Source organism: Ahaetulla prasina, chromosome 7 (genome assembly GCF_028640845.1).
Source record: "Ahaetulla prasina isolate Xishuangbanna chromosome 7, ASM2864084v1, whole genome shotgun sequence".
NCBI lineage: Eukaryota > Metazoa > Chordata > Lepidosauria > Squamata > Colubridae > Ahaetulla > Ahaetulla prasina.
In genome coordinates, this window is record NC_080545.1 from 30,844,028 (window position 1) to 30,868,828 (window position 24,801).

A 24,801-nucleotide genomic window follows, 5' to 3' on the forward strand; every position below is an offset into this window, starting at 1 on the left:
CCCAGGCACACCTTCCGTGCATATGCCTGGCCTTGAGAACATGGCTAGACAGGATGGCATAGCGCCGGAGCGGGGGTGGGTGGGCCCACCTGTGATCTCCACTACTGGTTCAGCCGAACTGGTCCAAGCCAGCTAAATACCACCTCTGTTGAAAGGGTATGTAAGGGTATGTCATGGGAGTGTGATAACTTAAAACTTTACTGGTAAATTCCTTGTTCCTAGAGCTTCCCAGTAAAATTGGGAAAAAGCTTCCCAGGCTTCCATCAATCAGACTGAATCTCCTAACATACTCCTAAAATCTAATCAGCGTTGCATCCTTGGCTCTTCAACTAAAGGAGTTGACCTGTTTACAGACACTGACTGTTATTTTGTCTAGTGCTCAATTTCTGATGTTACAGGAAAATTATTTTGCTAAAAATTAAGAAGCTGTTTCCTACCAACATTCATGAAAAACAAAAGATGAATGCCATCTAATTAGTTTAAGTATGAAAGCTAGCTAAAAATAAGGAATCCACCTACCAGGTGTTTTAGAGAGCATCATTGTTCAATACAAAATGAAAGGGAAAGGAAGGGGTTTGTTAAAGGCTGGAATCGTATTCTTACTTTCCTGGTAATAAAAACAACTGAATTCTACTTTTGATATGTACGTAGACATTTACCCCATAGAACAATGTGTGTCTGTGCCTGTGTTTGTATGTCTATTAATTTTGAAACAGACCTGCCAAAAATACCACCTCTTAGAATTGCATATTGTACATCAATATTGCTGTATTTCTCCCCTAGGTTGAACAGTATCGTAATATTATCTTTCAAGGTCCAGAAGGAAGTTTACAAGACTACGTGGCTTATCAGATAGCCCTGTGTCTAAAGGTAAAAGGATAAAACTGCACAGCATTTGGAAAAATGAAAGAACATACTATCAATATTTATTAAATTTGTACATTTTTGACATAGCATAAGCAACTGGCTGCAGGATTCTGCTGTGATATAGTCAAAGTGAAGATAGATGCTGATTTATCCAAGAAGCAACTTGCAGAAGTATTCATCAACAGTGGTATGAATTATTTCTGACTTTAAGCCGTATGCTTATTGGTGCTTTCACTGGCAAAGCTACTTTTTAATTCAGAAAATCTCGGAGTTATCTAAAGTCTGACAAACTATAAGAGAACCATTTTTTAAATTGGATTGTTTCATTGGGGACATTGATTCTTTACAGTATGCTATGTCCAAGAGTGGCTTTTTTTTTCTAATGATTGAGATGTGTCCACGGTAGGGGAAAGAGTAGATTTAATAGATTCATGGCTTGTCTCTAAGATGCTTTGTTGTGTTTTCCCAGCATGACAAAAGTTCTGCCATGGAGGTATGTGGGACAGGGCGGGTTATTCATTGTAAGGCTCTCCTCTCTATGATCAGAACTTTTCTCAGATCATTTTCTTCCTGATGCTAATATGCTACCTCTGGAAAATCCAGACATCTCAAGGGTACTTCCCAACAATTGGAATATAATATGCCATGGATGCAAACAAGTAATTATATCAAAGTGCACTCCATTCAACACCATGGGACTTATTTCCAACAGAAATCAATTACATTATAAAGCAGTGCTTTTATCAAAATATTTCAAAATTAGAAAAAAAAGAGACAAGCACAAGAACTATTACTTTTAGAACTAGTACTTTTTCAGGGATTTTCATTAATGTAATTTGTTAACTGTTTTAAAGAGTACAACGTTGAAAACATTGTTTTGGTTTTTTATTTATATATTAATATTATATGGACATTAAAATTTTGAGTCCCTTGTGATGGAATGTCCAGCTAGAGCGGGGGGGTGGGGGGGAGGGGTGAAAAGACTGGAGAGCTTGGAGTCCTTGTAGGGAATGAAGCAATGGAGGCCAGACCAGAGGTGGGCTTCACATAATTTAACAACTGGTTCACCTCAGCACCAAAAATGTGAGCATTTTACTCATGCGCGCACCTTCCATGCATGTGTGCAGACTTCTGTACATGTGCTTTGCTCGCGCGCATGCTTGCACACGGCTTAAACGCAGCTAAATAGGACAGCATAGCGTCGGCAGGTCACAGATGCCAGTTCTCCTGAACCAATAGAAACTGGCTGAATCCCACTCCTGGGCCAGACCCCTTCCCCAGAACTGACTGTTGTCAAGAGAATATAGTCAGTCTCACCAGATTGATGTCAGATGCAAGGAATCACCATTAACTGATCAGGGTTACTTCTTTATTGTTGCCTTCCTATTTACAAGAATCCCAGCAGACTAAGTATATTTTCTTGGGAACAGCCAGATAAAGACTTCAGGAATTCTCATTGGGGGAGGTGGGAGGATTCTGGCCTCCTGTCACTTCATTCTCTGGAAGGACTCCAAGCTTACCAGTATTTTTTATTCCTCCCCTCACTTTAATTGGAGAATTCATCACACCGCTATGTGTCTTTTCCTGCTGGTAATTCATTATAATTAGAATAACAAACTTTTTCAGTGTATGAATCAACCATATAATTTTGTTCATGCGCTATGTTTAGAACAATCATCTGTCCTTCCCTTTTTTACTCATCATTAAGTAAGTATCAGCTCTTCATGTTTTCATGTAATTCAGGTTGTTCCATTCCCCCATCAAACATAATGAGAATACCCTCTAGACACGTGAAATGGACTTTCTTTTGCCAAACACAATAAACTCTGTATATTTCCAGGTTGCTTGATTCCAGTGAAACAGCCTTCAGTAAGCAACAGAATCATCATCATTTTAGAAAATTTAGAAAAAGCCTCATTATCAGAATTACTTGGGGAGTTTCTTCAACCTCTTGAAAATCGTGGCTTGGATAACCTCTACATTGTTAAAAAAGGTATCAAATACATTATTTCTTTTATTGGTTATAATCAGGAGTTGAAGAGAAAAGAAACATTAAAAGAATAGGATTCCATTTTTTCTGTCTCCTTCCTATAGTGATTTTTTAACTCATTTAATTGATTTATATTTGGATTGTGATTCTTTATACTAGAACTATATAAACTTATATTTTAAAATTATTTTAGCCAATGGAGTATCATATGCATATTACTTCCATGAGAACTGTTTCCTTATGGGGACCATTGCAAAATCTCGGCTTCAGGGCTCTGACTTGATGGTTCAGCAACATTTCCTCTGGGTTCAGCTAAGATGGGATGGAGAACCAATCCACAGCCTTCTGCGGAAATTCTTGCGAAGGAAGGTTTTAAGCAAGGTAGGAATCTCACATGTTTAAGTTTGAGACAGTTGTTCACAACTAAATATATTTCACATGATTACTAAAGCCAGCCTCACTTTAAGTCAAAGCTTCACTCCTAGTGATCTGATGTATACATCATTATGGCCAAGTAAATTGGTGCAGAAATAAACTTTCTAAATAAATGCCATCACTCTGCTAAACAAATAATTCCCTCAACACTGTCAAACAGTGCAGTAAGTCTGTACTGCTATTAATCTTCTCATCGTTCCCACTACCCATCTCCTTCCAGTTATGACTGTATGACTGTAACTTTGTTGCTTGTATCCTTACGATTTATATTGATATTGTTTCCTGATTGCTTATTTGTACCTTATGATTATCATTAAGTGTTGTACCTTATGATTCTTGATGAACATATCTTTTCTTTTATGTACGCTGAGAGCATATGCACCAAAGACAAATTCCTTGTGTGTCCAATCACACTTGGCCAATAAAAATTTTTATTCTATTCTTTTAGTTTTGATGATAAATTTTAGGAGTAATTACTATCAGCAGCTGGTAATTTTCTAGGACCCAGAGGCAGACTGGTACACCATGCTTTATCGTTTTTGAATAGCATAGCTGCAGACCAGTATCAGATTATGGTTCATCAGTGATGTTGTCAAGCTATGTTAAGCTGACACTTACTGTATTATTGGATTGTTTCCAATGCAGTTATTGTTGCTTTTAAAAACAACTCCATATTATCTTATTTTTTATCCTGATTTATAGTCAAATCACAGAATAAGAGACCGTCTCTAGGCACGTTATTCAAAACCTACTGCAGTACTGTGTGTTATTGTTTTTTTGCAATACTGTGGAGTTCAACAGTAGGTTTTTTTGCTGACTGCAGACCTTTTGCTAATAAGAAGAACTCCAAATCCTTAAGTCTAGCCAGTGAGAGATGGTACATGGTCTTATCTTCAAAGTATAGTCATAAATATTGCTACTTAATAGAGTGAGTGGGAATGCCAGTTTGTAAAAAGGGTGCTCTTTGCCCTGTTCCTCTTTGAGGAACAGGCTTGTTCCTCAAAAGAAGTCATGTCTGGTTTACAGTGATTAAGAAGGACATTAATACTTGGCAACCCCAAGACTGTCTCTTCATTGCAACTGAAAGTTACTCATAAGTTGGTGTTTTACTATTTTAAAAAGTAAGAAGCTTATTGTGATTATAACACTTACATTTTCCACTTTAGAATGTTCAGAGCTCACGTATTATTACAATAATCACTACAATAGTCTTTATAAAGTAGGCTCAATGTGAGTCATTGCAATAATTTGCAGTTTGAGACTGAAGCTGAAATGTCCCGGTTCTCGATTCAGTTTCTTACAGAATGTGAGAATTAAAAAAATCTTAATGTAAAATTAAAAATGTTGGGGCATCACAATGCTTGTTTCAAATATGGGACAAGGATAGCAATGCTACAATAGTTCTTGGTCTTGTAGTTGATCCTAATTAAAAAACAAGCCAGTTTGTTCTTCACTTTTCCCAATTTGATTGACAACAATCTTCCAACCTCTCTCTTTTTGTCCTTGTACTCCTTTAATGGACTATTCATGAAATAGATGCGGGAGGAGAATTGCAGTAGAACTGTGTGCCAGCAATGGGAGAGGAGGTACCTACACTCCTCTCCTGGCTGGAGTTTTTGAAGTAGGCATACTCAGATAATTGAACCAGGGTTAAAGGATAACTAAAGGGGAGGTAAGAGTTTTCTTGGATAAACCCCAACTTTTGAGCCAGAAAATGCAGACCAAAACTAGGATAGGCAATGGCATCCCAGGAATGTCTAGGTAGAGGAACTGGGCTTTACAGCAGAGAAAAATCTCTAAATGCCATTGACATATTTCTTTTTACAGTAAAGGGAGCTGTATTCTGTAATAAATTTGCAGCCATACCCAAAGTCTTCATATACTGTAAAATAGTTAGCCCCAATAGGAGCTATAAGCACTCTGGGAAAATCAAGATTTTAGGTACAGTTTAACTTAAATCTGCAATATTACCATATTCTTCTTTCAGTTAAAAGGTTAGTTCTGTCTTACTAAAAAGAATAGTTCTGTCTTAGCCTTTACCTAGAAAGTGTGTATGTGTTTGTGTGTATTCAGTAAGATCAATTTGAATAAATTGTGTATGTATATTCAGAAAGCTAATCTCCTTAATTCACGATGCATTCATGCTCCTGCCTGTTCTGCCTTGCTGCAGAACTATATGTATTTTAAGCACAGATGGGCACAACAGTGCTAAGTGCATTACATTTTTAAGAGCAGTTTCACTAAATGCCAACTGCAAGGTAGGCTAGCATTAAAAAAATAAAAATCTTTCTATAGTTGGTCTTCCCAATCTGGCTATAGGCTATAAATCTCCGAGATTTTTCTCTTTTTTGAAAGGCATTTCCTTTATAGTTATTGCTTCAAAGCACGATATTATATCTTAATTGAATATTAGGTCAAGTTCTTCTGCCCCATTTTGGACTTTGTTTCTATCCCTATTACATCTCTAAAGTGCTCTCGATTTTGTACAAATGTTATCATTAAAATGAGCCAAATCAGACAAGTATATGCATGTGCCCATCACTGCAGCACATTCACAAGGCAGCACATTCAAAACGGAATGGATAATTTAAAGTTGTTAATAGCACCTGGCTGACAGTATATGAAAATGTATGTTTCTGGCAGCTTATCAATAGCGTTACAGATTTAAGAGGATGCTATTTTGTGGGAGACATAAGATTATTTACCTTGAAAGTAATAGTGCTGTTATGTAGAAGCTAATTAAATTACACTTAAATTATTAGAGCTTAGGGAGATGTCACCAGACGGTGCAGAGGAAGAAATTTAATTATTTATTGATAATCATGGATTGGCTCATTCAAAATTGAGTTCTGGGCTGCAGAATTCCATTTACTGAGCTTTTATATCCTTCACACTGATTTGCCTTAATCATTATAAAAATATGTCTTAGCAGGACTGTTTGAGGAAAGTTTTGATCAATGGTGCATGGTAACTGGTCTTCATTGATGGTACGCCCAAGTACAGTAATAGGAGTACCATCAGTCACTATGAGAAATTTAGAAATGCCTAGCGGTTAAGAGGACCAGTAGCTTAGAGTGTTAGAAACCTGGCAGCTGGCCCTCTCTGACATGCTAAAGCTGATTGGAGAAGGCCTTCCAGGAAGCATTGGTCTAGAATCTTTTGTTAGTGATATTTAAAGTTCACATTTCTTCTTAGAAAAAATGCTATGGACTTGTATGCTTTTAAAATTGAGAATTCTCAACAATTGAGCCAATTTGGCATATTCCACAATGACATATACATAAGTAGCTCCACTCCTCCATTATACTGAGGCACTCTCACTTTCCTAATTAAAAGACTGGATTCCCGCCCCTCCCCTCTTTTTGCATTGAACAACTTTTTTCCTGCTTTGACTGTCATATTTGAAAGTTACTTTCACCTCCATTTGGGCTAACTCTGAACCAAGCTCATTTGTGATCTGAGCCAATAGTTTTACAACTCAACATGTGAATGTCTGAGAATTTTTTACATCATTAAATAAACTATTTTCTCTAACAACATTATAATGATGTGAATAGACAAAAGAGTATTAGGAAAAATGTTTTTATCCCAAATGCCTTTTATTTTTGCACAAAGCGTGATGTACAACAGTCACTTGATAGATCCAAGATGGCGCCGCCGAAGGCTGCCTCGGTTAAATGCTCTCTAATGGTTTCTTTATTTTTAGTTATTCTCTGTGACTCACTACGGATTTCTTATGAGACCATCTACTAAGAATTAAGCAATGTTTCTTTAAGGAGCAGATTCTGTGATCTCTCCTCCCCCCAGTCTTTACAAATGCAGAGGAGATTCTAACACAGGAAGAAGCAATTTCCCCCGGAGCTATGGATTACCAAGAAAACCAAACGGAGGAAACAGAGACAAGGTAAAAGGATGGGAATTTTAAACAAGCAAGGGCCTCTGGTGGCTCAGACTGCTAAGACAGTCTGTTATTAACACAACTGCTTGCAATTACTGCAGGTTCAAATCCCACCAGGCCCAAGGTTGACTCAGCCTTCCATCCTTTATAAGGTAGGTAAAATGAGGACCCAGATTGTTGGGGGCAATAAGTTGACTTTGTATATAATATACAAATGGATGAAGACTATTGCTTAACATAGTGTAAGCCGCCCTGAGTCTTCGGAGAAGGGCGGGATATAAATGCAAATAAAAAAATAATAATAAAAAAAGATAAGGAATAGGTGAAGTAGAACTGCTCTGCCTTCAATCTTCCTGACAAATTTACTTTCACTTGCTAACAAGATGGATGAAAAACTCCTTTTAAACAGATGCAACTCTGATTTTCACACTGCAGCTGCCCTATGCTTTATTGAAACCTGGTTACATGATATTGATGACAACAGCCTGCAACTTCCAGAGTTTCAGATACATAGAGCAGACAGAATTGCAGAAGCATCAGGTAAAAAGAAGGGAGGAGGCTTATGCTTTTATATCAACAGCTGGTCTCAGGATAGAACTATAATATATAAATTCTGTGATGAAAACTTAGTCTTAGTCTGTGATGAAAACTAAACCATTTTACTGTCCACGCGACAGTTTCTCCTCATTTCTACTAATTGCTGTTTATGTCCCTCCACAAGCCTGTGTAAACAAAGCATTATGAACTCTAGCTGACCAGATTATGGAGGCTGAAGCCAAATACCCCGATTCACTGGCCATTATTATGGGAGATCTAAAGAAAGCAAACTTAAGGAAAGAGCTACCAAAATACTTTCAGCATGTCAATTGTCCCACTAGAGGCAGGAATACTTTAGACCATTGCTACACAACACTAAAAGATGCTTATTGGTCCTTACCAAGGGCAGCTGTGGGACACCCTGATTAATTCACTTTGTACCTGCTTACAGACAAAGACTTAAAACCACAAAACCAACAATTAAATCAGTGAAGACTTGGACTGAGGAGGCAAAGTTAAAGCTACAGGCCTGCTGCGACTGCATTGATTGGAATGTTTTCAAAAATACCTCTGCAGACTTAGATAAACTTACAGATACTGTAACATCATATGTCAGCTTCTGCAAAGACCTATGTGTACCAACCAGGAACTTGCAAATATACAGTAACAACAAACCTTGGTTCACAGCTAAACTTAAGCAGCTACATCGTTCCAAAGAGGAAGCCTACGGAAAAGGTGATAAAATGCTGTACAATCAGGCCAGAAATATATTAACAAGCAAAAAGAAGCTACTCTGAAAAGCTAAAGAATCAGTTCTCAACAAATGAACCAGCAACCTCCTTCCCAGGCTGAAGGAAATCAACAACTGGCAGATGACCTGAACATGTTTTACTGCAGGTTTGAAAGGAAACTACAGCCACCTATCTCCACAACCCCCGTCTCAGACACACTAACAACAGCCAAGCCTCCTATAACTGATCCCATCTCAGACACACTAACAACAACCAAACCTCCTATAACTGACCCCATCCCATTGGGATCACAACCCCTGGTGATCACAGAAAAGGAAGTGCAAGACCTATTTCACAGACAAAAGCCAGGAAAAGCTCCAGATGCAGACAAGATAACTCCTCCTTGCTTAAAAGTCTGTGCTGACCAACACACCCGTATCTTCAATAAATCGCTAGAGATGTGCTATGTTCCTTCTTGCTTCAAACACTCTACTGTCATCTCAAAAAAAGCCCACCATCAAGGAACTGAACAACTACAGACCAGTTGCTCTAACATCTGTAGTTATGAAAACCTTTGAAAGCCTAGTGCTGTCTCATTTGAAAAATATCATGGATCCACTGTTAGACCCTCTGCAATTTGCATACCGAGCAAATAGATCAACTGATGATGCTGTTAATATCGCTCTGCACTACATCCTACAACATCTTGAATCTCCAAAGACCTATGCAAGGGTCCTCTTTGTAGACTTTAGTTCAGCATTCAACACCATCATTCCAGACATTCTTCTAACTAAACTAAACCAGCTAGCGGTACCCAAACACACTTGTAAGTGGATCATAAGCTTCCTAACAGACAGGAAGCAGCAGGTGAAGCTAAGCAGAATCACATCAGATACCTGTACAATTAGCACAGGGGCCCCACAAGACTGGGTGCTCTCTCCACTTCTCTCTATATACCAATGACTGCATCTCCAATGATCCATCTGTTAAGCTACTGAAGTTTGCAGATGACACAACAGTGATTGGTCTCATTCGAGATGATGACGAATATCCGCATACAGACAGGAAGTTGAAGAACTAGCCTCGTGGTGCAACCAGAACAATCTGGAACTGAACACACTCAAAACCGTAGAAATGGTGGTGGACTTTAGGAGAAACCTTCCCATACTGCCACCACTTACAATACTAGACAACAGAGTATTAACAGTAGAGACCTTCAAATTTCTAGGTTCTACCATATCTCACAACCTAAAATGGACACCCAACATCAAAAGCGTCATCAAAAAAGCACAACAAAGAATGTTCTTTCTGTGCCAACTCAGAAAGCTCAAACTGCCAAAGGAGCTGCCAATACTACAAAGTTCTACAAAGGAATTATTGAGTCTGTCATCTCTACCTCTATAACTGTCTGGTTCGGTTCTGCAGCCCAACAGAACAGACACAGACTTCAGAAGATAATTAGAACTGCAGAAAAAACAATTGCTACCAACCTGCCTTCCATTGAGGACCTGTATACTGCACGAGTCAAAAAGAGGGCTGTGAAAATATTTACAGACTCCTCGCATCCTGGACATAAACTGTTTCAGCTCCTACCCTCAAAACAAGGCTATAGAGCACTGCACACCAGAACAACTAGACACAAGAACAGTTTTTCCCAAATGCCACCACTCTGCTAAACGAATAATTCCCTCAACACTGTCAAACTAGTTACTATATCTGCATTACTATTAATCTTTTCATCGTTCCTATCACCCATATCCTCCCACTTACGACTGTATGATTGTAACCTTGTTGCTGGTATCCTCAAGATTTATATTGACTGTTTCCCTATGACTATCATAAGTGTTGTACCTTATGATTCTTGACGAATTTATCTTTTCTTTTATGTACGCCGAGAGCATATCCACCAAGACAAATTCCATGTGTGTCCAAGCACACTTGGCCAATAAAAAATTCTATGTCTTTTATGTTCTATGTCACTTGCCCCAAGATCATCTCCGTAAGATGCTTTAAACAGCACATTCTGCAAGTTATCATTTGTGTAATATTATATCTTGTTTCCTCTTGCGACTGCATGTCAGTTGTAGGAAATCTGTGTAGCAAACATTTCTTAATGATTCAGTGGGAATTTAGCACAATAGTTTCATGTAATATTAACAGGTTGTGTTTATTAGATTGTGCTGTTTCTGGACCCAGTCCAGTGGCATACAAATTCCCACTGAAATGTGTAAGAATCTGTCTTTGTACATATTTTGCTCATTCTTATAGGCCTTGTCCAGTTCTTCATTATTATCATTGGCAGAACCAACACCATACTTATAGTTTCAGTTATATACATATAAATGCAGATAGTCCTTGCTGAACAATTTGTTCAGCAATTGCTCAAAGTTACAATGGCACTAAATAAATGGTAGTTAAGACCAGTCTTCAAAGTTATAGTCACATAATCAAAACTCAAGCACTTGGTAGCTTTCCCACGTTTACAATTACAAAGTGTGCCGCAAATTCCTCCACCTGCCTGTGCCCGCCATCTCTGCCCTTTTGACTAGTGTGCACTCTACCCTATATCTGCCACACCTGCCACCCTAAGCTAAACTTTGCTATTTTCCACTGCTGATGAGGCACACCCAGTTGAGGCAGCTGCTGGCCCTTTGTGAGGTAACTTGAAAGGTTTTTGGTCTATGATGCACCAGTTAAAGGTTGTAGACATAAAAGTATTAGTAATATATAGATTGTGAATCCAATTACCATTATCTAAGGACTTCCTTTTTGAGAACATACCTATACAAATGGCAGAAGGAAAGCTGTATTACTCTATAGTAGCTAAAAATCAGAAGACATCTGATAATATCTTTATAGAGTAATACAATAAAATTCTAGCTGCCTAAAGTAGTCCCACAATGAGATAGGTGGCAAAGAATAGAGTAGAGTAGAGTGGATTAGAGTAGAGTAGAGTAGAGTAGAGTGGACTAGAGTAGAACAGAGTACAGTAGAATTTGTGAAGTACAGATCTCTTTATTAGAGGGAGTGGGTGAGGAAGGAAGGCATTGCCTAATTTTAATCATCATCAAATAAAAACACTCATGGCATTTTACAGCAATCCAATAAATATTCAGCATCCATGGTAAACATAATTAAAAATCAAAACTGTAAGGAACACAGAGTAGCAGCAGCAGTAATAGTAGAAGTAACACAACAAAAATACAAGAATGAACAACGTTGAATTAATTTTTTTAAACTTAGCAACAATTAACTATTCATGAAATAAATAGTTTAAAAGAAAGAATTTCTGGAACATGAAGAAGGATTATGCTACCTTTGGTTACAAAGCAGTAATTGATAAACAGCAGCTTGTGTTTGAGTTTTAAATTTTGTGTCATCTTTTTCTGCATTAAGGGTGGGGGCAGGGCAAGAGAAAATCATTTTGAATTTAGAGCCATCCTTCTTTGGAATAAATACAGTATTTGTAACATATTTTGAAGGCATTCATACTGGTAATCACAACTTGAAGCTAATTATCAAACAGTAAATTCCCAGGTGTTAACCTGCTCCCAAAATCTGTTTTAAAAATTGTTATTTCCCATGATTTGCAATGTAAATGGAAATTGCTTACTTTCTTTAAAGAGCAGCATAAGATTACCATAAAAAAGTAATCCTTTGTTCTATTCTATGCAGTTCAGGGGACAAGTGCCACCACCCTGTGATCCTGTGTGCAAGATGGTTGAGTGGACTCTTACAGTGTGGGATCAACTGAACTCATGTTTGTCACGGCTTGGTGCATCTGAAGCTCTTGTTGGGCCCAGACATTTTCTTTCTTGTCCGGTGATGCCTGGTCACAGTCATGCAACAGTGAAGTAGGTCTTTTATATAATTCTTATTAATGCCATTCCAGCCTTTAAAACCTATCAATCTCCAGTATGTTCCAGCCCTCCAATTAATCATTCTTTGCTCAATCATTAACCTGGTTAATATATAACTTTTGCCCAGGTAGAAATAGTTGGTTCTGGGACTGCGGAAGCTGCTGCTAGTGCAGATCCAGTTCTGCCATTGCCTGCTGCAGTGGATGTGGTTGCTCCATCAGTCACTGAGGCTGGATGTAGCTGATCATCAAACTGGGAGGCTTGGACAAGGGCTTCGTGCACCTTGAGGGTCTTGAAACCCCCCTGCATAAATTTGCGTGGACTTCTCCGAAGTCACCAACAATCAAGAGTGGCTCAAAGATACTTAACTGGCTAATTAACTACTGGTAACTAACTAACTGACTGGTAACTAACTAACTAACTAATTAACATTTGTCACTAAATATTATTAAAAGAATATTAATCAGCAACATATATTTTAAGGGTATCATTTCATATTTCAACTCCTACCCTCAAATTGACACTATAGCGCACTGCGCACCAGAACAACTTGACACAAGAACAGTTTTTTCCCGAACGCCATCACTCTGCTAAGCAAATAATTCCCTCAACACTGTCAAACTAAATCTGCACTACTGTTAATCTTCTCATTGTTCCCATCACCCATCTCCTCCCACTTACGACTGTATGATTGTAACCTTGTTGCTGGTATCCTTAAGATTTATATTGACTGTTTCCCTATGACTACATTAAGAGTTGTACCTTATGATTCTTGATGAACGTATCTTTTCTTTTATGTACACTGAGAGCATATGCACCAAGACAAATTCCATGTGTGTCCAATCACACTTATCCAATAAAGAATTCTATTCTATTCTATTCTATTCTATTCTATTCTATTCTATTCTATTCTATTCAGTATACATTCATATGACCTGTGTAAAAGATAAGGAAATTAAGATAAGGTAAGGTAACATAAGATGATGATAAGATGAGACGAGACGAGAGGAGAACACATTTGAAAAGATAAGGATTTTAAATTTCAACATTTATATTTAATTCTATTTTCAGAAAATTAGAACTCATAGCATTCATTAATTCTATATGGATAATAAGTTTCATCTTTTCAGGAACCCATAAAAATATAAAGATCTTTTTCACTTTTATTATTGATTATTATATATTTATCAATTTTTGAGGTTTGTGCAAATGCAGATATAGGGTCTTTAGACAAAATTCCACAAACCACAAATCTTAGTTTCCTATTAGAGAGTTTTTTAAAGCCCTTGCAGCAGAGCTAAGTATATGCAGGTTCCTAAATCTAATAATCCAGAAGCCATCTAAAACTTGCTGCTGAATTTTATCATTTATTCTTACCCCAACATTTTTATTCTTACAAACAATCCCAAAATATTAAGTTTCTTATACTAATATATAATTTAAAAAACATTTAATAACGTTCAGTAAAATGTTATTATCATTGCTTCTATACTGCTTCCATCTTATGACTCTAAGCAGCTTACAATGTAATTACAATACATCAAAATTATTAGTCATATTAAAATATTGACTAAGGTTTTGTTTTTGTTTTTTAAAAAACTAGGATCACTGTGCCAGACTGGATCAGATGGGAAGGGTTGAGATAAGCTTAACCAAATCTCTGAGAGAACAGATGTTTCTTAAGCTGTTACTTTTTAATATTCTCAAACGGAAAGCATAAACTATTAGGAAGTAATCATACTAAAACATTTAATTACTTTAAATCAAATTCTAGCTTTTGCCTGACCCTTTTTCATCACAGATGTGGTCCTTTGCTCCTTGGGCAGTCCTGCCTTCCATTAGTAAGATGGATAGTACTGGTGAGAAAATCCTGCTTACTTTTGGCCATCACTCATATCTAATACTGCTTTTAAGACTTCCCAATAGATTTGATAGCTGAACTGTCTAGCATACAGATGGCTGTTATCAGAACCCTCTCTGTCAGCCTCTATTCTCAGCCTTTAAATTTGGGATAAGGATGGAACTTTTGGGAAATTTTGCACTAAAGATGAAAAATTATCTTTAAGTTTCAACATGTTATGGAAGAAAAAAAGTGAAAGAAATCACTTTAGTCAGGATTTTTCAAAAATGACTGTCAGAAACAGGATTCTGTTTAAATATTTATTTTCTGGATAAATAAAACAAGATGCTAAAAATAAACAAGCAGAAAAATTGCTAAGCATGTGTTTGTCTCATAAATGTCAGCATTGCTGATATACTATGCTTGGATTTTCATAGGAAGAAGTATTCAACTTTTCCATCTCTTTCCACTTATGACTGTATGACTGCAACTTTGTTGCTTGTATCCTTACGATTCATATTGATATTGATTGTTTCCTGATTGCTTATTTGTATCCTATGACTATCATTAAGTGTTGTAAGTGTTGAACCTTGATGAAGGTATTTTTTCTTTTATGTACACTGAGAGCATATGCACCAAGACAAATTTCTTGTGTGTCCAATCACACTTGGCCAATAAAAAATTCTATTCTAGTCTATTACATGGGAGGGGGACAACATGTGTGTGTGTGTGTGTGTGTGTGTGTGTTGAACAGACTGAAGAACAATAAAATGTGAAGTCCTTGGGTGATGATATTAAAAGGTATATTCCCATTTCCTTACTCCCATTTAGTTCCTCAGTTCTAATACACCAGTGCTTCTCTTTTTGGCTTTTATTCAGGCTTTTTCAATTTCAATTTATAAGCTGGTCATAAGGAATATTTTGAAACGCAACCAAAAGGAGCTTTCTTATAGGGATGGTTAATGTAACCACTTGCCTCTATCTGTCAGAAGAAGGCTTATGGTTTTATTAAGACTAGTAAATCTATCACAGCATAAGCTTTCAGCAGTGTACTTCATTAAATGTAAAATATTTTGGCCCAGGGTTATCTATTATAAAGATCCACAAACTTAGTTGTGAAATAAGGAGTTATAAACAGTGAGGTTGGAGGAAAATTAAATGCAGGAAATAGAGTGTTCAGTTTAACTCTTCTCTTTAATTTGCCCAGTTTGTGAATTAAATATGAAGAAAGAAAGAAAAAGAAATGGAAATGTCTCTTGCAGTCAAATATTGCATACAAAATTATACTTAGTAATGCTTTACCTGTAAATGACTTTTCTATTTTAATCACATCCGCTTTAAATTCAATGTAAATCGTTCTAAACTTGACTTTAAAAAATATGATTTCTATAATAAAATTGTCAAAGACTGGAATGCTCTATCTCAGGGGTGTCAAACTAAATTTCATTGACGGCTACATCAGGGTTGTGTTTGACCTGGGGGGTGGGTGGGCAGGGGGGCATGGCCAGCTCACTCTTGTCAGGGGGGTGCCTATGGGGGCCTGGGCATTTTGCCAGCAAAAACGGACTCCTGAGCTCCATTTTTGCCCATGATGGCCTCCTGCAACCTTCTGCTAGTGAAAACAGAGCCTGGGAGGGTTGCATGTGGCCCTCTTGAGCTCTGTTTTCACTGGCAGAGGCACCATGGGCCAGTTCTTTGCTGTTTCCAGAGTGGCCCCACAGGCCAGATCTAAGCATACCATGGGCCAGATCTGGCCCCTGGGCCTTGAGTTTGACATCCTTGTTCTACCTGATCCAGTTGTCTCAGATACAAATTTTCAGTTTCAGTCACAAATTGAGTTCCATGGACCTTATTTCATATTTAAGTGGTCAGTAGAGGGGGCGTGCATAAGCGTACTAATGTGTCTATCATCCCTGTCATTGTATTTTTTTCTTTTATTCTTGTTCTCATTTTTGTTTGACAAATTCTAATAAATAAAAAATAAATATAATGATTGATATAATATACCTGTCAGATCCCTAAAAGTGATACTGCCATTCAATTGGAGAAGGGGGGTGGGGCTTGGATTCGATTTGTTAGCATTGCCTGTGTCAACAGATATTTTACAACCTATATGCTGGTGCCAAAGTGCTCTGAGATCTCCTTAACTGTGGGGCATGTTTATGACAGCCATGTGGGCTGTTTCACTTTAAAGGATAATGGAGGATGGCAATGGGAATGCATGCTAATCCGGTTCTCAGGGCAGCTGGTAAAGAAAACATATTCACACTTGTGTATTGGCTAAAATCTGCATTCTGGCTAAAGGGAGGAGTCTCTACTGCTTTAATCATCTTGTACTTGTCTTGCCTAAGGGTATTCAGACGTTGCTTTGAATCCATTGCTGTCACTTCTGCTTAATAAAAGGTTCCTTTTGATATACTTCGTTTCAAAAGTTTTTACTTGCTTAAGTTAGAGGGAGAGGCAATCCTTACAATACCAGTGACACTATACTAGCATTGATGTGCTGGTATCATTCATTAACTAATCTGATTATATATGGCTAGCATTAAGTTCCCTGATATTTTTCCCTTCTGCAGACCTTGCCTTCTGTTTCAAAAATATTACTTTTGTTAAATTGTTGGGAACACTGTTGGAATTTTCTGAAGCTTTTGAGTGTTCTAAATCAAAAGTCATAATCTAGTGTTGAAAATCAATATGGTGGAGTAATAAACATGGAGGACCCAAATAAGATTCTACCTTCACCATAGAAATGCTCTGATTTACCTTGACCAATTATTCTTTTTTTGACATCTACTTCACAAATTAATTATTACAGGAAAAAAAAGAATGGAGTACTGTGTATGTAGCCACCTGAACTACTGAATAAAAGCATCCAATCAGGGTCAATCACCAGAGGTTTAGCATTCACAGCTTTCGGACTCGTGCTGGATTCCATCCTCAGGCAACTTTTGGTGGAGAGAAGACCCCTGAAGGTGGGTTCCAACATGAGTTAGAAAGCTCAGAAGACTAAACCTCAGATTGGATGACCAACCCAGATTGGATCCTACAACATTATCATGGGACACATATTCAGGTAGTCCTCGATTGATGGCCACAAATTTATGTTGTTAAGTGAGAGATTTGTTAAGTGAGTTTTGCCCCGTTTTACAACTTTTCTTGCCACAGTTCTTAAGTGAATCATTGAAGTTAAATTAGTAACTTGGTTATTAAGTGAAACTGACTTTTCCATTGACTTTGCTTGTCAGAAGGTTGCTAAAGGTGATCACATGACCACAGGACACTGCAAAGGTCATAAATACATGCCAGCTGGCAAGCAGCCAAATTTCGATCGCATGACCATGGGGATGCGGCCACTGTTGTTAATGTGAAAACGGTCATAAGTCACTTTTTCCAGGCCCGTTGTAACTTCGAATGGTTACTAAACAAACTGTTGTAAGTCAAGGACTACCTGTATTTGCCTTCATTTGTTCTGAATAAAAGTTGGAATATAATTCATTTTTTTAAAAAATGACTATCATGTTCCTTTTCTATCATCCATTGGTTTTACAGCCCATGCCTTTTTGTGCCAATATAGTGTCAGAGTTCCCCTTCCCCTCAACAGCTTTGGACAACTAATTCCTTAGCAGTTTGAAGAAAATCAGTGCTTTGAGTCATATAGCATTTTGATGCTGATTTCTGACCGCCAAACTGCAACTAATATTTTGTCAAAATTCTTCTTTGTCAAAAGTACTTCTTTGAGTACTTTTTTTAGTGAATATCACTCTTGTTGGGAAAAATAACAAAACAGACATGCTACCTGAGTGAATGAACTACTGTAGATAAAACCATTGTCATTTGAATAGCAGACTGGTGATTAGATCTGTGTTAGCACTAACCTTTTATTTATATTTGCCCAGTGTCTGGAAATGATAGTTATCTCTTCATCCTATTTCTTTTTTTGTTCTGCTTCAAGGTGGATGTCAAAATTGTGGAATGCCATTATTGCTCCCCGAGTTCAAGAAGCAATTCTCTCCAGAGCTTCTGTTAGAAGACCACCCACATCTGGACAAATGGCAGTCAAAAAATGTCCAAGCCAAGGGCAGCAGGCAGTAGTGAAAGCTGCACTCAGCATCTTGTTAAATAAAGCAGTTCTGCATGGATGCCCTCTTCCCAGATCAGGTAAGCTGTGGTAAATGTGTAAATCTCTGGAACATTTACTTTTGCTGTTGTGATCTTTCGTTTTCTTTGTATAAGCTTTTTTTGTTAATTCCTGGGAACATGAGCTTAGAGTGAAAGTAAGGTCAGAATGAAACTAAGTGGGAAAACTACTCTTTTAAACAAAAGACTTAATACCATGACAACCGCAATGCACTTCCTTAATACTTTGACAACCACATTGGACCACGATATTGTCACCTGCTTCTGTCATTTCCATCGTTACAGAAATGGAGCTGTACATTGCAGATTTTAAAGGAGGAAACTTTCCCCTCTCTATAGTATCAAACTATAAGAATTGCCCCAAGAAAAAAGGAGAAAACGTTGTTTGGAGAAAATCAAACACAAGTCCACGTAAGAAGTCACTCCAGTCATCAGCCCAGTCCTGGAGTAAGGTAGAAGGAAGTGCAGAAGGTAAAATATTAGTGGAAATGGGGAGGCAACAGGGATGATTTATTTGCACACTTGAATGAAAACCCCTTATTGACATTTTAAAAACCCAGTCAAAGGCTTTTATTTTTTTACCTTTTTTATCAATTCTGCTTAAATCCATTAAGTTACTTTGGAACATAAATTTTCATACTTGTCCAGAGATAGTGGCAACCCTATTCAAAGATAGAAAAAAGATGGGCATAAAATATGAGTTTCTGACTAACGATCCTTTCTCTCCCATAGGTATTAAATCAAATAATATATTGAAGGAAAATGGGAATAAAGTGTCTTCCTTAGAAAAAAAGTAAGTTCTGTGTTGGGTGTGATGTCTGGCCCCTTCTCAAGAAGATTTCAGATTACAGTTTTCTCGCCATCAAATAAATCAATACATCGTACTTATCACCTAGTTTATGTTTCTCCATTATTGCATGGAAATTACAGCAGTCAATACATCTTACGCAATTTTAGTACAATGGCTGGATTTTGTAATTAAGACCATGTTCTCTAGGCCTTTTTCAAGTATAAAAATATTTTCAATAGTGCCAAAATAATGCAATTTTTAAAAAAAATCAGTGGAAAAATGTGGATATGATAACTGTGAATATCATATTGAAAAATTCTACTAAATTAAATTCTATTCTATCAGAAGTATTTGAAAATAATGTGAGTTTTGTTAGGAATAGTCCATACCAGTAAGAATATTACAGAATTGTCTTTTTTTGTCATATAAAGTACATCTTTTTTTTCAAACAGCTTACAGGAAAAAATTATGCAGAATGGAAATTTAGAACAGAAGTCTCTTTGATGGGTTCCAGTACTTCTTCATTGTCCATTAGGAAAAAATCTAGAAGAACTTCAATAGCAATTGCAGAATAATTATATTTAGTTTTTTCAGAGGTTTTGAGAATTAAATAGTTTTAGACATGAGGGATCCTTGAGCTTGCTTGGTTTCTTGCAGATGTTTCATTACCCTAACTAGCTAAACATCATCATTGCTACCATGTTTTCCCCAAAATAAGATCTAGTCTTATATTTTTTTTGCCTCCAAAAGAGGCACCAGGTCTTATTTTCTGGGAGTGTCTTACCCACTTACCTTAGAACCATCGCAGCCAGGCCACCCACACCTCAACACCTGTCATGCTGCTGGCTGACTTCTGTGGCCACTCGTGGCCAGATGCCATATCATGCTGGTACCACTGGTTGCGGTAGGAGGCTGCGTGGCATGTCGCACCAGTGCTCGTGGCAGTCAGGCAACAGTGCGACAGATGTTGGGGTGTGGGAGGCCTGCACCTCACTCCAGCTCGTACAGCCAGATGGTGGGATGGAGTGGGCGGGGTCTTAACTAGGGGTTATTTTGGGGGTAGGTCTGATTTTCAGGGAAACACAGTAGTAAGGAGTGCTGTTGGCTGTTGGTTTGTATTCTGATGACATGCTTGTCTGTGTGGGTGGGGGCAGTTTTAGATATTCTTTGCTTGGGTTATTTATTGATGGCTCTTGGGCAGTTTCTTGATTGAGCTACTGTTTACTTGATTGTTGGTCTGAAGTTAACTTTGGAGTTAATCTATGCTGATTTGGGTGCTGATTACTGGTGGAGAGGTGCTAGAGTCTTTTCTCTTTTGGGCTGGATGATGGTCTCTTTTGCAGTCTATAGATGTTGTTAATGTCTGTGTGTCTATTGATGGCTGATTTGTCAGAATGCCAGGCTTCTAGAAATCCCCTGGCATTTTTGGACTTAGCCTGGTCTAGAATTATCACATTTTCCCAATTGAAACTATGGGTAAATCTGTCTATATGTTGTGAAATTAAAGAATTTCTCTCAAGTCTTCTCACTGCCAGTTGGTGTTCATGTTTGCATTCTGCCAGTCTTCTGCCTGTTTGTCCTATGTAGTCATTGTTGCAGTCCTTACATTGTATGTTGTAGATGACTCCTGTTTTTTGTTCTGGGGTTGTTGGGTCTTCTAGTCTGTTTAGGATGTTTTGAAGGGCTTTAGTTGGCTTATGTGCTACACTGATTCCATGTGGTTGTAGTAGTCTATTTGTGGTTTCTGAGATATTCTTGATGTATGGCATGTAATTCATTTTGGGGTTTGTGTTTGTTTTGCTATATTGGGTTGAGTGGTCAGGGATTTTTGATAAAGTTGTATGGGTATCCATTTTGCTGGAATGTGTTGTATAGATACTTCATTTCCTTTTTCTGCTGTTCTGTGTTGCTGTAGTGTGTTTGGACTCATTTGAATAAAGTCCTTACACAGCTTGTCTTGCGAAAGGCTGGGTTGTTGCTTTGGTAGTGGAGCACCTGGTTAGTATGGTTGTTTTTTCTGTAGACTTGCATTTCTAGTTTGCCATTGTTGTCTCTGCTGATCAGGATGTCCAGGAAGGGTAGCAAGTTGTTGTTTTCTTCTTCCCTTTTAGATAGTTTTAGATATGTGTTTTTTCCAAAATATTCCATTTGGCTTGATAATTAACTACTGTATATTTTATTTCCGTCTGAAATAAATCTCTATTTATGCACTACTAAATTTTTTTTGAAGTCCTAGGTGATCTCTGAGTTTTGTTGTTTGCTTTCAGACATTTCATTACCTGTGTAGATAACATCATCAGTGTAGTGAATGTGTGATTTGCTCTCTGGCACTCATTAGGACTAATGATATCACCTAGCTGAGTAAGGAAATGTTTGCAAGTGAAGAATCAACCTAAGAAAGCACCAAGGACTCCACAGTTTAACTCTGAGCTACATATATTATCTTCAAATGGTGCCATATATATATATATGCATTTATATCCCGCCCTTCTCCGAAGACTCAGGGTGGCTTACACTATGTTAGCAATAGTCTTCATCCTATCTGTATATTTATATACAAAGTCAACTTATTGCCCCCAACAATCTGGGTCCTCATTTTACCTACCTTATAAAGGATGGAAGGCTGAGTCAACCTTGGGCCTGGTGGGACTAGAACCTGCAGTAATTGCAAGCAGCTGTGTTAATAACAGACTGTCTTAGCAGTCTGAGCCACAGAGGCCCATTTTAAAACATGTTTAGAAAAAACAATGAGTTCCTTTGAGTTGAAATACTTTCAGCCAACTAAAAATACACTTAGTTTGAACTTTTATTAAATGAATCTAATTAACTTACCCTGCTTCCATGTATACTTTCTCTATTAAACTGTAAGAGATAAACAACATTTTCTTAATTCCATCTTATAGATTGTCATCTGATATGTTTTTCAACATAGTTTTGTTTTTCTTTTCAAGGTTTCCCGAAGATGATCCATTAAGTGTGTTAAACCTGGAACAGAGACTGACTATTGGTTCAGATGATGAAGTGGATTTTTTACAGGAACTTCAGAGTCTTTGTTTAAGCAAATCAGAATCTGACATCAGTAAAGTATGTATCATTCTTTTCCACAAATAGTAGTCAACTCTAAGTTTCTCTATATTCTATTTTCTTTCCTTGTATTTTCTCTAACCCCTGCAACAATTTCCAAGCTTATGTAATTTTTCTTTTGATTTTTACAGTTAGTGTGCGAGCCCTATTTTGCCCTATACTTGCCTGCCTTCCTCTTACCATCTGCTGTGGAAGTTCTTTTCAAAGTATCTCGCATAAAATATGTGTTAATCCAAAATGACCATTCCCTATTATGTTGTCCCATAGAAATCTGACTAGCACTGACTATATATTTGGCATGTTCGTTTAAAAATGTCTGTTCATACCTAGCTACTGCCTTTTCAGTTACGTTATGACTATTCTGTTTTAATTGAATTTTTTAATTTCACCTTCATATCTCTGAATGAAGGAGAGCTGATAAATTTTTCATTATCATCAGGATCATTAGGTCAAATTCAGCATGTCCAACAGTGTATGTCTCATCTTTCATCCTCCTTTTTTCTCTTCCTATATTTTGAGTATTCATAAACCTTGCCCTGTTCCATTTTAGACACACCTTTGATTTCTGTACCTCATTTTGCTCTGATAGTTAGGCCTTTTTTGCAGAGATTACTGGATTCATTCCACCTCCGTGCCAACTATAAGCTGTTGGACATTGCCTTTGAGGGTAAATACAAAATTGACAGCTAGCTGATGTTCTACCCCTTCTTTTTCTTTCTTTTCTTGCCTTTATTTTTACCCCAAGTAAATAGTTTAAATCAAGAGCTAGTTTGATGTAGTTTTAAGGTATCACACTAGAAACCAGGAGATTGTGAGTTTTAGGGTCACCTTGAGCATAAAGCCAGCAAGGTAACCTTGGGCCAGTACCTCCGTCCTAGCCCCAAGAAGGAGGTAATAGTAAACCACTTCTGAAATTGTACCAGGAATACTAAGATATTTGTCTAGGCAGTTGCCAAGAGTCAACAAGATTCCAAAGCATGCATGCACACGCACACACACACACACACACACACACATGCACAAAAAAACCCACAAACAAACCCAGACAAAACAACCCTTTTAGATAGACTTGCAGCACCAGCATAACATGCAACATGTTCATACCAATGTAATATAATGTTACATACATATAGGTATATGGGAATATGTTAATTATTACTTATTTGGATTTAGGGATTCTATTTGTTTCATTTATTGAGTTATTGAGATGTATTTTGTGTTTCGGGGCGGGGGGGGCTGTACCAAGGGAGGCTCATTCAATTTCATTGTACACATGTTGTGCATTGACAATAAAGGTTCGATTTGATTTGATTTGATTTGATTTGATTTGATTTGATTTGATTTGTGAGAGGAAGAAGAATAGGCAATAAAAACACAATGCATCTTCGCTACCGACAATCCTGAAAACTGGACGGTAGAGTAAGGTGGATGTAATTACTTGTGAGAAATTGCCTGTTCCCAAAATGTCTTTGTATTATTTCCTTTGGAGCACCAATTGAGCAAAACTAATTACTTCCTGAAGTTAATTGACTCTTCCCTCTTTTCAAGGGTGTGTCTCCTCTTCAGTGTTTCAGATTTCATTTTGAACTGCATAAATTAACTCATGCTTAGACAGATGTCATAATGCAGAAAGTTTTAAACATTTAAATAGTGATGACAACCAGAAATTTTATATTGGGTTAAGTTTTTGTTTACAGACTACATTTGTCATATGTGAAATAGGAAAAACCCATATATGTGTGTCTCCTTCATTTTTAGATTTCATATATATTGTATAAATTAATTCACCCCACAATGAGGAGAGTTTCCAAATTTCACCAACAAAACTCTTGTGAGGTCTTGGTGCTCCCTGAGCTTGGTTGTTTTCTTGCAGACATTTCATTATCAAACTAGGTAATTTCATCAGTGCTAAAAAGATGTCATTGCCGATGTCATTGATATATTTGGCTGAAGCCAAAGTTGCAAGACAAAAACTGAATCCCAAACTTTCTCAATGTTTGCAAGACTTTACTGAATAAATACAGTAATTTAAAAAGGAAATATTGGCTTATGGGTGTTCTTTAAACATTACATTTTAAAGTGATAGAACATTTAACACATATTTATTAAAGACTAGGAATATATTTGGTAATTCAAGACAAAAATGTATAAATGTTTCATGCAATGGTGTATTTAATGCAGTATCTCTATGAGTATATTGTTGGTAATATTGTTAGGAATTCCAGTGTAAGAATGATCCTCCCCTCTTTTTGCCTTATCCATTTTTCACAGATAATAGATTCAGAGGATGAGTTGCTTCTGACAATCAGCACCCCTCAGAAGGATCCAGTCTTTTCAGCAAATATCAGGAATGCAAACATCACATCACAGCAGGTACATGAGAAGCTGCAGAGCATGTGATAGAAGTTTGCAGTGTATGTTCAGCTCTTTATATTTGAAAAAAGTACGATAGTTCTGAGCTAAACTGAGCCTACGTTATAGGTGAAATACAACCGTTCAATCCCAGTTAATAATCTAATAATCCTATTCAGGATTAATCACTGTTTTCAAATGGTTTTAAATCCTATTCAGGATTAATCGCTGTTTTTAAAGGTTTAAAACAAAGTGCCATAGCTATAGCACTTTATTGCAA

At 37.3% G+C, this 24,801-nt stretch overlaps 1 protein-coding gene across 1 annotated transcript in view; it reads left to right on the forward strand.

The window, feature by feature from the left end:
- The window catches only part of CTTNBP2 (cortactin binding protein 2), a 122,440-nt gene that overhangs the window by 91,220 nt on the left and 6,419 nt on the right, over positions 1-24,801 (forward strand). The window contains exons 13-22 of the mRNA XM_058190212.1: positions 784-870; positions 955-1,054; positions 2,708-2,860; positions 3,051-3,238; positions 12,134-12,312; positions 18,111-18,316; positions 18,581-18,766; positions 19,028-19,088; positions 22,037-22,169; positions 24,441-24,542. Coding sequence (XP_058046195.1) covers positions 784-870; positions 955-1,054; positions 2,708-2,860; positions 3,051-3,238; positions 12,134-12,312; positions 18,111-18,316; positions 18,581-18,766; positions 19,028-19,088; positions 22,037-22,169; positions 24,441-24,542 — 1,395 coding nt within the window. The remainder of the gene's footprint in view (positions 1-783; positions 871-954; positions 1,055-2,707; positions 2,861-3,050; positions 3,239-12,133; positions 12,313-18,110; positions 18,317-18,580; positions 18,767-19,027; positions 19,089-22,036; positions 22,170-24,440; positions 24,543-24,801) is intronic.